Source organism: Microtus ochrogaster, linkage group LG1, assembly GCF_000317375.1.
Source record: "Microtus ochrogaster isolate Prairie Vole_2 linkage group LG1, MicOch1.0, whole genome shotgun sequence".
Lineage (NCBI taxonomy): Eukaryota > Metazoa > Chordata > Mammalia > Rodentia > Cricetidae > Microtus > Microtus ochrogaster.
Window position 1 is genome coordinate 46,019,822 of NC_022027.1, and position 15,607 is coordinate 46,035,428.

Consider the following 15,607-nt stretch of genomic DNA (forward strand, 5'->3'; position numbering starts at 1 on the left):
GAAAAGGCTATGTAATTGGGAAAACTCCTAGAACTGATTGTTCTGCCTTTTTAGTTTAAAAATGATAGGAACTGGGGGAGGGGCACTTGACTAATACACATGAGGGCCAAGATTCTAGCCCGAGAGAAACGGAGAGAGATGGAGAAAAGAAAGAGACTGAATTCAGCAACACAAAGTAAAACTACAAAGAAACAGAAAGACCTGGCTATCATCGAGCCCATTGTGTAAAAACAATAATAATCAGCCGGGCATAATATAACAAATTATAATGATCTGCTGATCTTTTAATGCAGGAGAATAACCAGAAGAAACACAAAAATATCTTTAAAAAAATACAGCATCATTGCCACTACACATGAAAATATTTCCATAAAAAAGTAATCTCTGATCGAACATTGAACTTTCCAGCATTCTCTGGGTTTCCGTCGGGTGATCTGTACATTCTTCTGGGATTTCCAGTGTCGTTAGTTTCCGACTTCAGCCAGGGACCTGCACTGATCAGTCTTCCTGAGACCGCAACACTTCCTGTTAGACATTCAGTACTTCAAGGCTAATATTTAATCTTAATTGGCAAAAAGTTTAGTGCAAATAAAGTTATACTTAGCAGATTGACACAGTTCTGATGGTTTTAACCCTTACCGCTTCCCCCAGAGCGACCCCAGTTCTCCTTCAGCTTTGACCTTGAAGCCTACGGGAAGCTGACAGAGATGATTCTGTTTGCTACACGGGGATTTTCCCTGTGGGATGAAGACTTTCAGTCATTACCCAAGTAAAAAAAAAACCAAACTGCTTTTATACCTGGGAAGCTCACTTTGGGTTGATGCTAAACAATAGACAAACAATAACAAACAGAAATAAACAAACACAAACAGGGCCTGAATGGTGTCGTTTCTCTGGAGAATAGAGTCAAGGTCGTACTTGATCTCTCCTGTCTGCTTCTCTGACCATTGGCAAAGATACCCAGAGCAGAAAGTCATAGGTTTGCACCATAGATGCTGCTCACAGGAAGGCTTGGGCACAGGACTGAGGAAATCACGTCAATCTAATTCTACACTCTCCAGTAACAATTTTATTTCACCGGTTGGAATGCCAAAAGGCACCTCAAGAAAGTCAAGCGAGGCCATCTGACTCCAAACTTGGTGCTTTCCACTCTGCCAAGGCTTATTCTGGAGATGAACAGAAGCCAGGGAGCTTCCAGCCAGAGGAGACTGCGAGCTGCATCAGTTCCGCGAACTGCCTCTCTTTGACGCATCTGCTCCCTTTCTAGTAAGACCTGGCACTGCCTCAGAAAACACTGTGCCTTCCTGGGCCCAGACCTGGGGCAGATTCGGGAGAGAGGGACCCTTCCCAGGCTTGAGTGCCTGGTTCTGCTTTTGTATACATCTCATAGCCCAGACATATGAGACTTTAAGAAGCTGAGGTGACCCTCGAGGATGCCATTTCACTGGTCCTTTCTCTTTACCAACCCCTAACAGTTTGTTTCCCCTGGGTTCTCTCACCTACTTAGTAGCTTGTGTGGGGATGGGGGTGGGGGACTCTACCTTCTGGAGAGACAAGCCCACCTCAGTCACTGTACTCTTCTCTCTCCTTTAGAGTGTGGAATTTCTCATATTGATTGGCCAATTTCCATTTGTTGTGTTGAGTTTTGAGTCTAGCAGCTAAGGAACTCTTTCGGGTGACATTTCTGGACACTTCCCGGCTCTTGACCTTCCTGGCTGGGGAGGAGCTTTGCACTAAGGGATATACAGGGAAGATGGGTTTGCCCCGGGGTGCACCCAGGAGCTGCCATGTTTCCCCAGTGACATTACCCGTCAGATACTGCCATGGTTTCTTGCCACTGACGTCCCGGATATTCACCCGAGAAGCCAACCTTTGCACTAGCAATTTGATGACTCCCTGGTGGCCATGAATAGCTGCAAGGTGCAGTGGGGTATAGCCACAACTGGACCTCACGTTGACATCGAGTGCAACCCCTGCCTTCTGGGCTCCAGAAATCAAGCCCTGAAGGGCAACTAGGTCACCATGCTTTGCTATCCAGTGCAAGGCTGTGAACCCCGTCAGGAAGTCTCTGTGCAAAGCCAACTGGGGGTCCTCCCAGAACAAAGCCTCCACACGAGGCCATGAGCCACTGGCAAGCTTCACAATCCATTCATGTTCCCTGGCATCTAGGGGGACAAGTGGTGACCTGTGCTCAGGAGATCTGTGGGGTATCATGGCTGCAGATCCATCCCTGCCTGGGACCCACGAGGTGTGTGGCTGACCTGCCACAGCATTAGCGTCTGGCAATTTCTGTACCAAAACAATATCCACCCTTGGGCTGGGAAGGGCTCCTGCCCTGGAAGTTTTCCTGGACCGAGGTGGGCGCCGGCTTCTTTTCAACAAGTCTTCATCAAGATGCTCCTCATCAGAGGAGGATGAGGATTTGGTTCTCCCACTTTGAGCGCTCCTCCTGAAAGACCTCCGGAACTTGGGGGCTGGCCAGGGCGAAGCCTCCTGAAAATTGTCTCCGAAGTTTTTAGCCACTGTTGGGACCTTCGGAGAACTGGGTTCATTCCCTCTATTCCTGAGGCTCCTCCGGATCCGACTGGGGCTGCCTTCATTTGAAGACACAGACAGACCCTCAATAGGATCCCTGAGCTCTCCCCAAGAGGAAACTCTCAGGACCGGTTGCAGCCACTCTTCAGGGGTTCCAGGAGACTCTTTGGGTCCACTGCTGCTCTCCTCGCTGCCGTGGCTCTCTTGATCCACAAAGTCATCCAAATCTTGGAGGGACAGCTGACAACGAATGCTTCGAAAGACAGTGGGTGGAGGGTTTCCGGGCCAGGATTCTGAGGACTCATCAGGAACCACAGGAAGGAGGGAATGAAAAGACAGTTCGGGCTCTGGCAGCGCCGAGTGCGTCTCCGAGACCCCAAAGGCGGTTTCCGAGGATAGCTGAAGGAAGTTGTCTGGCAACACCGACCAGGCGCGAGTGGGTCGTTGGTTCCCGGCCTCGGGCACCTGCGGGTATCTGGCTACCCATTCTCGAGTGCGTTGCTGCTGCTGCTGCAGCTGCTGGGTTGAATGGTTCGGGAAGCTGGCTGTAAACAGCTCCAGCGGTTCACTGGAGAGAGCCGGGAGGGGCGGGAGAGCGGGCGGGGAGGTCGGGCTCCCAGCAGCCTCGACGGCAGCCCGAGGCCAGACAGGCGTCGCAGACACCGGTGCTAGTTCAGCCGAAGCTCCTTCCCGCAGCCACCCGGGAGGTCTGAGGTCATCCCTGGCAGACGCGGTGAACTCTGACTCCTGGCGGGAGGCAGCTGGGTCCTCGAGATCTCCGGGAAGAGGCTGTCCCGCAGGGTCCCCCCAGCCATTCTGCTGGCATTCCCAGCAGCAGCGACCCCGCGTCTCCACCGCCGCACACCTGCCTCTGGTCTGAGCAGCAGCGGGCCCCGGTGTCCTCCGGCTCGGGCTGTCCCTCGGGCCGTGATGTGCCCGGGTCGCCTTCCGCGCGCTGCTGCCCGCTGGTTCATCGCCACCTGAGTCCACTCGGGTCGCAGCACCTGCCGGCGGCTTCTGTGCCTCCGGGTCACGCGGGCGGCGGTGGCCCCGCTGCGGTCCCTCTGCAGGGGTGGGTCGCTGCAGGCCTTCCTCCCCCAGCAGGTCCCTGTACCTCCTCTTGAGCACCACGTACTTGGTGCCGTCGGGGTCCTGGCGCACTGCGGCCACCGAGTTCACGAAGCCCTTGAAGAGCTCGCGACGCTGTTGCTGCTGGCCGGGAGGCACGTGAGGGTCGCGCAGGAAGCCCTTGAAGTGGCTCAACAGATCGGCGTTACGCACTCGGCCCCCGGCCTGGCACAGAAAGTCCAGCAGTGCCTCCTGGCTCAGCTCTCCGGCCATCGCTGCCAGGTCCCTGGTCCCCGGGGCGGCTGCTTCTCGAGCTCCCAGAGCTCGACAGAAACCAGGGCCCGGAGAGTGTCACCTGCGCCCTGGGCGGCGCCACCGGCCTCCATCAGCCGCGGAGACCGGCGCCGCCCGCATCCCCGAAGCGCTTCGGGAGGGCCGAGGGTCCCCAGGGTCAGGTGCCCAGGCTGAGTCCCCGCGCGCAGCCCCGGTGGCAGAGGGCGGCTCCCAGGCCGCCCCTGAGCGACGCTGGCCTGTGGCAGCCGGTCCCCGCAGCGAAAGTTCCCGGGATAGGTCGGAGTCGGTTTCACCTGCGCGCTGGCTACGCCTCCTGGGCTCTGGGGGAAGGGCCCGGCCCGCCTCCTGTACCTCCGCCCTCTGATGTGTCCCCCAACCCCCGCCACCCATCCTGGGTGAGTCAGGCTGGTCCACCTAGGGACAGCGCTGGGAGGTGAGGCCGAGGGTGAACGGCTCTGCAGGACGCCCAGGCTCCCCGGGCCCGGGAGGTGCAAGGCAGGTAGGTGACCGGTTGTCCCTCAGAGTGCCCTCCACACAGGAAGCAAAAGCAAAAGGAGGTCGGCTCCCTTCCTCTCTCCCCGCGGCACAAGTTACAGTCCACACGGGTGGGGGTCCAATAGACAGGCTCTCCACTGTTTTCTCTTTATTGACTCTAGGGAGTGGCTTGGGGTTCCCAGTGGCAGGATTGGGACCCGGAAACTCCACCTTGATCTTGACCAAATCTTTTCTAGTTTGGCGATACCGAGAGACTGGGAAGGCCTCTCCCGGGGCACCGGCTTCAAGTAGTTCAAATGCACCTCCCTAAATCTGTGCTGAGAGCGAAACCACTGACAGCTACACCCAAGGGTGGTTTCTGCCTTTCTTTTTCCTGCATTATTGTCTTACAGTTACAGTGCAGGGGGAGGGGGATTCTCTGTCAGGGAGTTTATTGCCTGGGGAGCCAAAACCAATAGGAATTATGTCTCCCCGGCTAAAGTATTTGATACCCAGGGCTGTTTTGTTTTTTATTTAGTCTAAGATTTGTGACTAGAAGAGATTCGTTCCATCTGTTTCATATTGACCACTTGATGAAATCTTTGCTCTGAGAATGGAAGTTTTCCTCCTCGCGTTTAAAATGTTGAGCACGTGACACAGGTCTGAGTCCACCCCCAGGCTGAATGCTAGCTTGATCTGTGGAAGGACTGTGTGGTCCACCCTGATCCAGAGCCTCTTCTAGAGTGGTACTAAGTATTTCCTTGGCGTCTTCTGAGGAGGGGAGAGTTAACCTACAGTGCTTTCTCTCTTTCTCGGCAGCAGCTGCTACTGCCCTCCGTTTCTGTCTGGTCTGGGTGCCTCTCCTTTATCTTGAATCCATTTGCATGCTGTGCTTTATCTACGGGATCTGTCTATGGTAGCATCAAGCGCCCCCCATCTCAGCGCGGCTTGTTGCAGCTGCCCCTCCCCACCTTTCCCCAACTGCCAGCGCAAATGCCAGCGTCAGCATCCTCCCGTGACAGCCACATTTAGAGAGATAAACTCCATTTCCTCCCTCCCTGGCATTTGACACCTTTCTCCTGTTCTCATCTCTTACTCGGCTTTGTTCTGCAGTTCTGGATCCTTCACTAAGAATATCTCGAGTATGTCGGTCCTCCGATTGTCAACACGCTTTGACATGGAGAGTGGGGATCGAACCCAGGGCCTCGTTCCTGCTAGGCACTGTCACTACTACAGACCATTCTCAGTGATTGCCCGATAGGCCACAGCTAAAGTGCTTGGTTTAAAATCCCAACAGTAGCCTGGTACTTTTCCATGAATGACTTGGAATCTCTGGCTTTAAATGATCTAGGTCAGAAAGAAGGACTGTCTATTTGGAGCAGTTTCTAGAATGGAAATCCAGTAGGGGGTTGCCATGGAGAAACCGTTCCCACTGATGTCTCCATATAACGCTGAGACCCCCACAGTAGTCATTCAAGCCAATGTTTTCTACTCAACTTCGGTGCTCGTCATTATTTGCTGGTGTTGGGGCTCAGTGGGCTTCGCAGGTGTGGAAGGGGACCAACTGGAAACCTCAGGGGGCCAGCCAGGAGAAGCCCTCTTTGGTGACTTGCACATGTATATACGTTGAGTTGCACAAGTGGCCAAGAGGTAGAATGGGGATCCCAGCTTCCAATACTTTAAGGTAAGAGAGAAAGGGGAGGGGCAGATGTTAAAAGTTTTGACACCATTCACTCTCAGTTGGGGGTAGAATTACTAGGTCCGCAGTTGGTTTGGTTTCTGGATACCCAAGTGGTTTAGTGTCCTCTTGTCTTGAGATAAGGGGGTGGTTAGCTGGAAGGCTCTACATCTTATATAAGGCACCTCCCTGCTTTCCACATATGTAGTTCATTGTTTTCAAAGGTATTTCTCTCTTGGCTACATTCCTGGGCACTGTTAGAAGTGGGTATATATAAAGAAAAATGTTGATATATATGGAACTCTGTGTTGGTGTTAAAAGACCAGAGAAATGACATGAGTTTGCATGCTACCTGATTTAGAACCAGCATGTACCATAAGCTGGGGTTCAGGGGTTACAGAAAGGAAGAGCTCTGGCTTGGGTCAGTGAGTGACCACTTGCATGTTAAAAAAGTAAGTAAGACCTTTAAGACAGAAGATGCTTCTGGGCAGAGGGCTCTGGCTTCGCTCAAATATTTTCGGGAACTAGCTGCAAATATAGCTGCTTGGCTTTAAGGTAGAAGAGGTGAAGATGTGTAGGAAGGTGGGGGCCAGAGGAGGGAGAGTTAGGGGGAGGGATAGACAACCCCTGTCCCCAAGGCAGAGAGCCTTTTAAGAATTTTCCAGAGTTGTAACCAGATCAGATTTGCACTTTAGAAAGATCTGAGAGTAAACACTAATTTAGAATTATGGTTAAAAAATAATCATGTAGCCGGGCGGTGGTGGCGCACGCCTTTAATCCCAGCACTCGGGAGGCAGAGGCAGGCGGATCTCTGTGAGTTCGAGACCAGCCTCGTCTACAGAGTTAGTTCCAGGACACGCTCCAAAACCACAGAGAAACCCTGTCTCGAAACAAAAAAAAAAAAAAAAAAAAAAAAAAAAAATCATGTATCAGAATGAATAAAAATAATCATGTATGAGAATGTGACACAATGCACAGCTGAATTTAACCAAGCTGAAGACTGCATCAGAGATATTAAAATGTAAAAAAAAAGTACCTCTTAAAATACAGGAATTTTAAAATAAATAAATACATAAGCCTTGTGCATGCCTTTAATCCTAACACTCAGAAGGAAGAGGCAGATGGATCTCAATGAATTAATTACAGGTCAGCCTGGAATACATAGCCGAATTCTAGACCTGCCAGGGCCATATCAAAGAAAGGAAGGAAGGATTGCAGGATGTAAAAATAAAATATTTCTTTAAAGAAAAAAATGAGTTGGGTGCTCAGGAGGTTGAGGCATGTGGATTTGTAAATTTGAGGCCAGCCTGGTCTATAGAGTGAATTTCAGGATAGCCAGAGCTACACAGAAAAACCCTGTCTTGAAAAACAAAGAAATGAAAGAAAGGAAGGAAGGAAGGAAGAAAGAAAGAAAGAAAGAAAGAAAGAAAGAAAGAAAGAAAGGAAAAGGAAGAATATGTTCTGTGTATTGGGGGTTAGATTTGAGGACTATTTGAGAGCAGTGGTGACCTTAGTGTTTCTTATAATAATAAGAACCTTAGGCCGGGTGGTGGTGGCACACGCCTTTAATCCTAGCACTCGGGAGGCAGAGGCAGGCGGATCTCTGTGAGTTCGAGACCAGCCTGGTCTACAAGAGCTAGTTCCAGGACAGCCTCCAAAAGCCACAGAGAAACCCTGTCTCGAAAAAAAAAAAAAAAAGAACCTTAATAATAACCTTAATAATCTTACAATCATTTGACTATACGAGAATGTGTTACTTTTTCATTTGAAAAACACACTTAAGAACAACAAAGTGCTGGGCGGTGGTGGCGCACGCCTTTAATCCCAGCACTCGGGAGGCAGAGGCAGGTGGATCTCTGTGAGTTCGAGACCAGCTGGTCTACAGAGCTAGTTCCAGGACAGGCTCCAAAGCCACAGAGAAACCCTGTCCCGAAAAAAACAAACAAACAAAAAAGAACAACAAAGTAACAAGGCTGTATATGTTGGTGCACCTATTACCTTAATAATCCTCCAATCATTTGACTAAATGAGAATATGTTATTTTTTCATTTGAAAACGACACTTAAGAGCAACAAAGTAACAAAGCTGTATATGTCGGTGCACCTCTTTAATCCAGGGAGCAGGAGCAGGCGAATGTGAATTGTGAGTTGAGACCATCCTGGGCTAAACAGCCAGACCACCTCTCCAAAGGGAAAAAGAAGACCAGTGTGTGGGGGGGAGGTTAAGCTTCCCAGGAGAAAGCATCCAGATGCTGCTGAGATGCCCAGGAAAGAGGCGAAAAAGGTTTGAGTTCAGCAGAAGCTGAGAAAGGTGAACAGATGGATTCAAGAGATACTTAGAAGGTGAATTTAATAGGACCTGGCACCAGAGTCAATCAGGGGATGATGAACAAGCTTGGCAAGCTCCTGAGTAGCTGAGAGGTGGTTGGCACCATCTCTCCTCCGCTTGGAGAGAAAATAGAGAAAAGGTAGTTTGTGGAAATACATAAGGATGGTGAATTCAACTCGGGGCATATTAAATTTGAAGGGCCATAAAAATAGAAACATCTAGAAGATAGCTGGCAATATAAATTTAGGTCACCAAAGGTATGACATTCACATCCATAAATGGTCATTTAAACCACAGGAGAGAAAATTGGTTAACAAGATACAGGCAGGAGGGCAAGAGCAAGGGGCCGAAATGGCAGTTCCCAGAGAGGAAGAGGAAAAGCCTCCTGTGGCAACTTGGAAGGGACCTGGAGAGGGAGAGGAACACCTGTGTCTCAGAAGAGCCGGAGCAGGAGGGACAGCTTTCTGTAGACCGTGCCAAGGCTGATAAGAAAGGAAATAGAACCAGAGCTGGCAGGTCACTGGGGCTGATCGGGAACAGTGCCAGAACAGTGTAGGGACAGGGGCAGGCTGCAGAAACCTGAGGGGTAGGTGGGGTCAGAGAGTGTTGGGGGAACTGACCTACTCACCCCTGGAGAGACGGAAAGAAGGCAGATGTAGGTACAGAGAGCATCATCAAATCACGGAACCAAGGTTTACATCTTCTAGGACAGGATATGATCTTGCCCATGTACTGAGGGAAAAAGCCAAGGGAGGCTAAGCGAAGATCTAGAGTCGAGTGAATAATTGATACGGTAGGAAGTGGGGGTGGCATTGGAGTCCAGAGTTCAGGGGAAGGAGAGAACCATGCTTCCCCATCGAGAACAGATAGAGGAAAAGGGGCGTAGCTCAATGGCAGAGCCCTTGATTGGCATGCCAGAGCCCTTGGCTCCATCCCCAGCCTGGGAACAAAAGACAAGAAAAGAGAAACAGAAGGGAAGGAGGTATTGCATTTGGCGGCTTGGGATGATAGAATGCTTGCATAGCGTGCATAGGGAGTTTGAGACCCAGCACTGTATAATCCAGGCATAAACTTAGCTTGATATGTGCCTGTAAGTCCAGTACTGTGGAAGTGGGGACAGGAGGATCAAAAAGTCAAAGTTATCCTTGGCTATGTAAAGAGTCTGAGGCCAGCCTGGGCTTCATAACTGAGCGGGAGGCATCTATGTCTCTTCTGCTGCCGTGCCCCCAGCCTTTATTTATTTGTCAAATATTTATTGAGGGTCTACCAGATGTATATATTAGGAACTGAGAGTATAATCCAACAGGCAGAACCTTTATTCTCCAGAAACTCAGACTTCAGTGGGGAAGAGAGTGGCAATATACATAAAACAGACGGAAAAGCCCACTACTGGAAGTGCTCAGACACAAAAGTCAACTGGTAAAGTGGCAAGCAAGGGCAAACAGGGAAAGACAGTCAGAGAAACAGGCAGAGACCACGTGATGGGGAGGGAGGAGGAGCAGGCTGGAAGAGCACTCCCCATCACGGAGATCTCTGGGTGTCTCTGTCTTTGTGCCCCAAGTCATATATACACACAGGAGTTAACTCTCTCGCAACATTAGAGCTTAGACAGTGGAAATGGCAGTATTGACAAGGCCCCCTCCCTTGGAGTCTTTGGGGACATCTTTCTTTTCCTCCCCTAGCCTTGGGAATGGCTGTCATTTGACCCATTAAATGGGGAAACAAAGTTCAAGGATGTCTTTTTATTGCCTTCCCTTCTCTCTTCATTCCAGCTAGCTAGAATTTCCTTCAAGATTTGTCTCAGCTATCACCGACTCAAGGGATCTACCCACACCCTCTGTCCCAGCATTCTCTGTCTTTAATGATATATTAAGCTCGTGGTATTGGCTGACTACAGTGTAAGAACTAACATGGTTAGCAATACCTTAAGACTTGTTTGGTTTTGCATATTTTCTTTTACAATTTATACTTCTTCTTGTATAAGTCATGTAACATTGGTTCATGTATTGGGCAGTTTTTTTGTTGCTATAACAAAAATCTCTAAGAAAATAACTAAAGAGAGGAAAGGTTCGATTTTGGTTCGTGGTCCATGGCTGCCTGGGCTGAGTGTCAAGATGGAAAGCCGATTATGGTGCAAATCTGGTTATAATAAATTGGAATTTTAATGTTAGCAACGTCTTGTCTTTATTGATTAAATGGCAAACACATGAATGCCACGGGCTTTTATTTTTAAGTGAAGCTATGGGTGGTGACATCTTAGTCACCAACTAAACATGATATTAAAATTTGATATTTATATACTACGGTTGGCACGTATCTGAGGAGAACCGAGGATACTAATTTAGCATGCTATTAATAAGTCTGGCAGCCCAAAAATCCTTGGCAAACACACTTAGGCAGATAATTGGATTTCCCCCAAATTTCAAAGGCTAATTTCTTTTTTCAAGATTTAATGTTTTTATTGTCTTGGAGAATTTCATGCAGTATATTTGGGTCATACTCATTCCCTACCCCTTCCCCCGTTAACTTCTCACAGACGTATGCCCACCTCCCCATTCCTACCTCTCTTCCCCTCTTCTTAAATTTTTATCCTTAAAAGCTAATTTCTTACCACATATCAACTATTATGTTGAGGTAATTGAGGTATTGACTACAGTTTTTATTGCTATATAAGTATAAACGGGTGCTAGTTTTGTTTTGTTTTTCCAATGGGGGTGGCCAGTGAGAAGGCTGGCCTGGATAAAGCCACTTACTACCACCTGCTGACCTGAGTTCAATTCCCCAGACCCTCATAGGAAAAGGAAAGAATTGATTCCCCAGAGTTATCCTCTGGCCCATGCATTGAGCTTCACTGGGGAGTTACAGGGAAAGTATGGTCAACAAACAGAAATACAGCAAGACCGTTGAGAAGCTACCTGGCATTCGTCGTACATCCGCTAGGACCTGGCTCAGCAAAGAGTGACAGAAACCAATGGTGACATTAAAATAGCAGCCTCTTTCCCACAATCCATGGGCAGCCCAGAGCTGGTGCGGAAGCAATTGTCATTTGCCCGGACTCCTGCTGTTTTATCTTCTATCTGTCTTAAAGTGGGGTTTCCACGCAAGAGCCTAACTGGCTGTCACCGCATAGGTCACCGTATCCATGCTCCAGCTGGTAAGGTTCTATCTGTTCTCAAAGTGGCGTTTCCACGCGAGAGCCTAACTGGCTGTCGCCGCATGGGTCACTGTATCCATACTCCAGCTGGTAGGAGGAAAAGAGGCAGAGCAGAGGACAAAGCTGATGTCTGGAAAAAGTCACACACAGTCAGACATAACGGTGCATGCTTATAACCTTGACTCCTGGGAGGCTGAGATAGGAAAATCGTGATTTTAGGCTGGACTAGAACACACACCAAGCTCTACCAAAGCCTGGAATATGAAGTAAGACCATGTCTCAAATATATTAAATGTATATATACATATGCTATATATAAGATATATATAAAAGATATGTAAATTTGTTTTAAATTTTATTATTTCTGTGTGTGTAAGAGATAGATATTGTATGTGCACGTACATGTGTGTGTGTATGCATGTACATGCATGCCATAGTGTGTGTGAACGCTGGTCAGAGGTCAGTTACATACACGGCCCCCTCATTCTACCTTTACCTGTGTTTCTGGGCTCAAACTGAGCCCCAGGGATTAAACTAGGGTTGCCAAGCTTGCGTGACAAGCAACCAGGCCATCTCGTCAGTCCCAAAAGATGCTTTACAAATAAATAAAAATAAAAAATAGTTGCATACAATACTGCTGATCACATTCCGTGTTCAGAGTGTAATCTCACAGCCATGTGTAGGTGGGGAGGAAGGCTGTGAAGAAAACCCCTTTGTTCTGGGTAGGCATGCCCTCACTTAAAAACAAGAAGTGTATTATTTCAAGACTGGCTTTATCACCTGAAGCACTCTTGGCCTCTTGGGCAGGTCAAGTCTTTACTAAATGACATCATCTTGAATATTTCAGGTCTTTTATCCCTCTAGGGCCCAGACACCTAAACATCAATCACAACCTCTCTGCCATGGTATCGACTCCTATACACTTACTTTACTCATAGGGAGTGACACTATCCTGAAACTTGAAGTTTCTGTGTCACAACACATCACATGCCCAGTGTACCACTTTCTCAGGGAGAATCTCTGCAGCCATGTGCGGAGTCAGAATTCTTGGGTGACATTTCCCCTCGACTTACACAGATGAGAAACCAGGTCAGTGTCTGACCCAGGCTAAGTCAAATAAAATCTTATCCCAGATTTTAAAAATCAGGACCAAGAGGAGAAGTTTTAGTTCCTCTGTGAGACAGAGGACCTGTGCCAACAGCGCATTGCTGGTGGGGAAGATGAACTCATCCTTTGGAAAATAACGGGGCCTCTCTCCAGAGACTCAAATGGCATAGCAGCTGCACTCCTGGTTCTACGGGTTAGTCAGCTAGTTAGGGTTAACCAGCTGGTTAGTTAGAGTTTACTTCTTACTTTATCTATTTAGTTGGCTTTGTGTATTTATATGCTCATTCATTTGTAAGCAGGATGTTCATGAACTTGTGTGTAGGTGGAAGCCCAGGGTTGATATTGAGTGTCTTCCTTAATCTCTCTTCACCTTCCTTTTTGAGACTGAGTCTCTCAGGAAACCTGGAGCTTGCTGATTTGGCTAAATATGCTGGTTAGCAAGCCCCAGGGACCCTGCTGGCGCCAGCTCCTCAGCACTAAGATTACAGCTTGTGTTTCTGCAGCTGATGCCATTTTTCCCGTGGTGCTGGGAATTGAACTCAGGTCTTCGTGCTCCTGCAGCAATCACTTTCCTGAATGAGCCACCTCCCCAGCCCTGGTTAGAGTTTGTCTGTGGCTCACCGTTTCTGCGGTCTCAGCCCAAGGTCAGTTGGCCCTGTTGCCTTTGGGCCTGTGGTGAAGCTGTGTGTCGTGATGGGGGATGTATAGAGGAGCAGGCTGCTCACCTCAGGGTGAGCAGGAAGCAGAGAGCTGGAATGGGGCTACAGCCCCACTGTTCTCAAGGACACACTCCCGGTAACCTTCACCCCTTCGAGGTTCTACCAGCTCCCGATAGTGACAGTGCCAAGGCAGGGAGTGTGACTGATTTCCAGAGATAGTTTTCAGATACTATTATATACGAATGGTATATACTTTAGATATATATCATTATATCCAAACTGTGGTATGGATTCCTATACCAGTGGTTCTCAACACTCCTAATGCTGTGACCCTTTAATACCATTCCTCATGTATGGTGACCACCAACCATGAATTATTTTCATTGCTACTTCATAACTGTAATGTTGCTTCTGTTATGATTTGTAATGTAAATATCTATGTTTTCCGGTGTTCTTAGGTGACCCCGGTGAAAGGGTCGTTGGAATTCCCAAGGAGGTCGTGACTCACAGGTTGAAGCCCACTGCCTTAAACACACTACGACATGGAGGGAACCTGAAGAAAACATGCTAGGTGAAAGAAGAAATCTCATACAACCACACATTATAGGGGTCCTGTTATGTGATATGTGGGAAACAAATCCCTAAACAGGGCTAGATCTCTGGAGAGTGAGAAGAAGGATGAGGAGGAGTTAGTGGTTCTAACAGCTTGTGGCCAATTTTCCCCACTACCAAGTCTTAAGAAACTCCCGCTGTATTAGGGAAAACTGAATAGGGCACAGGCACAAACACGCACAAGTCCAGAACTTCAATTTATTATAATTTATTGTTTCTGTTTTGTGAGCATTGGTGTTTTGCTTGCATGTATGTCTGTGCGACGGTGTCAGATCCTCTGGAACAGGAGTTACAGACAGTTGTGAACTGCCATGTGGCTGCTGGGATTGAACCTGGGTCCTCTGGAAGAGCAGTCTTAACTGCTGAGACTCTCCAGCCCCCGCCCCATAACTTCCGTTTTTCAGATGTGAAATGCATCACACATGCTGTTTTGAACTACAAATCGGCAAATAAGTATTGAGGGGTTTTGTTGTTTGTTTTCATTCTCTGTGTAGCCCTGGCTGTCCTAGAACTCACTCTGTAGATCAGGCTGGCCTCAAACTCATAGAGATCCACCTGCCTCTGCTTGCTGAGTTCTGGGATTAAAGGTATGCTCCATCACCACCCAGCAAAATATTGATTTTTTTAATGTAAAAGCAGGCATGTGTGTACTACCCATTGCCAATGGCATGTTCAGGGGCCTTCAATGTTATTACTATCATGTTCTTCCTACCCCACAGTAAGCTCGTGTATATATGTATGTATATATGTATATACATTTAGGTGTGTGTGTAATATTTTTATTGATTATTTGGGAATTTCATATCATGAACTCCAACCAAATTTACTTCCCAGTCCTTCCAGATCCACATTCTCACCTTTGTGACCTCCCCCAGAAGAGGAAGAGGAGGGAGAGGAGGAAGAGGAGAAGAAGGAGCAAGTCTAATTTGTGTTGTCCATATATTCACTGAAACATGGGCAAACTCCCATGGCCAGCTCCTAAGCACAATTGCTAGGATTTAACAGAAACCGTCCATCTACATTGGCTATGTACCTCCGGTTCCTCCTAAAGCCGTTGTAAACTCTGGAGTCTTTTGTCATTTCTCTGTGACTTCTGGAGTCAGCAGGTGTGTCCTTTGTCATCCCTACCTAAGTCCCTTCCTGCCTTGTCTGAACTTGTGCCAATGCAGTGACTCAGAATAGACCTTTAGTCGGGCTCAAAGATGAGCCAGTCACACCAGGAAGGCTGCGGACATGACTGGGGGGTTGGGCTGTCAACTGCCGTCAACCAGTTGCTTTTCTTATCGCTGTGACAAACACCCGGATCGGGTCTGGCTGATGGTCTCAGGGAATACGGTTCATCAGGTGAACGGAGGGGAGGGTATCTCTCAGTAGCTGCGGGAGCTTCGGTGGTATTTCCTCCCCACATTTTAATGGAATAGAAAGCAAGGAAGGGAAAATAGACATGATCTCCCGAGTAAATTGGGAGCATGGGGGGGGGGAAGGGGAGTGAGGAAGAGGAGAAAAAAGAAAGCAAAGAAATGGATCAGAAGCAGAGCCACGCCCACGACCCATCCCCAGTGGCCTAAGTCCATAGGTCTGTCCCTAGCCCTGGAGGTTCGCTAACCTCCTCAAACAGCAAACACCATGAGCCTGTGGGCCACATTTCACAGTGGCATCACCGCGCCTGCGTCCACCTCTAGGGAGGGAAGAGAATGA

At 48.4% G+C, this 15,607-nt stretch overlaps 2 protein-coding genes across 2 annotated transcripts in view; one reads left to right on the top strand and one right to left on the bottom strand.

Moving 5' to 3' along the window:
* Positions 1 to 251: 251 nt before the first annotated feature.
* Sowahb (sosondowah ankyrin repeat domain family member B) lies at positions 252 to 4,376 on the bottom strand. The gene has a single exon (XM_005359509.3). The coding sequence runs from the start codon at positions 3,874 to 3,876 to the stop codon at positions 1,564 to 1,566; it is 2,313 nt and encodes a 770-aa protein (XP_005359566.1). The 5' UTR covers positions 3,877 to 4,376; the 3' UTR covers positions 252 to 1,563.
* Positions 4,342 to 15,607, top strand: part of Sept11 (septin 11) — a 122,117-nt gene continuing 110,851 nt past the window's right edge. Inside the window, exon 1 of the mRNA XM_026785068.1 lies at positions 4,342 to 4,396. The gene's annotated coding sequence lies outside the window, so the exon portion shown is untranslated. The remainder of the gene's footprint in view (positions 4,397 to 15,607) is intronic.

Bases quoted from the DNA above. Each gene is read 5' to 3' on its own strand.
- Sowahb (XM_005359509.3), bottom strand. From the start codon at position 3,876: ATGGCCGGAGAGCTGAGCCAGGAGGCACTGCTGGACTTTCTGTGCCAG.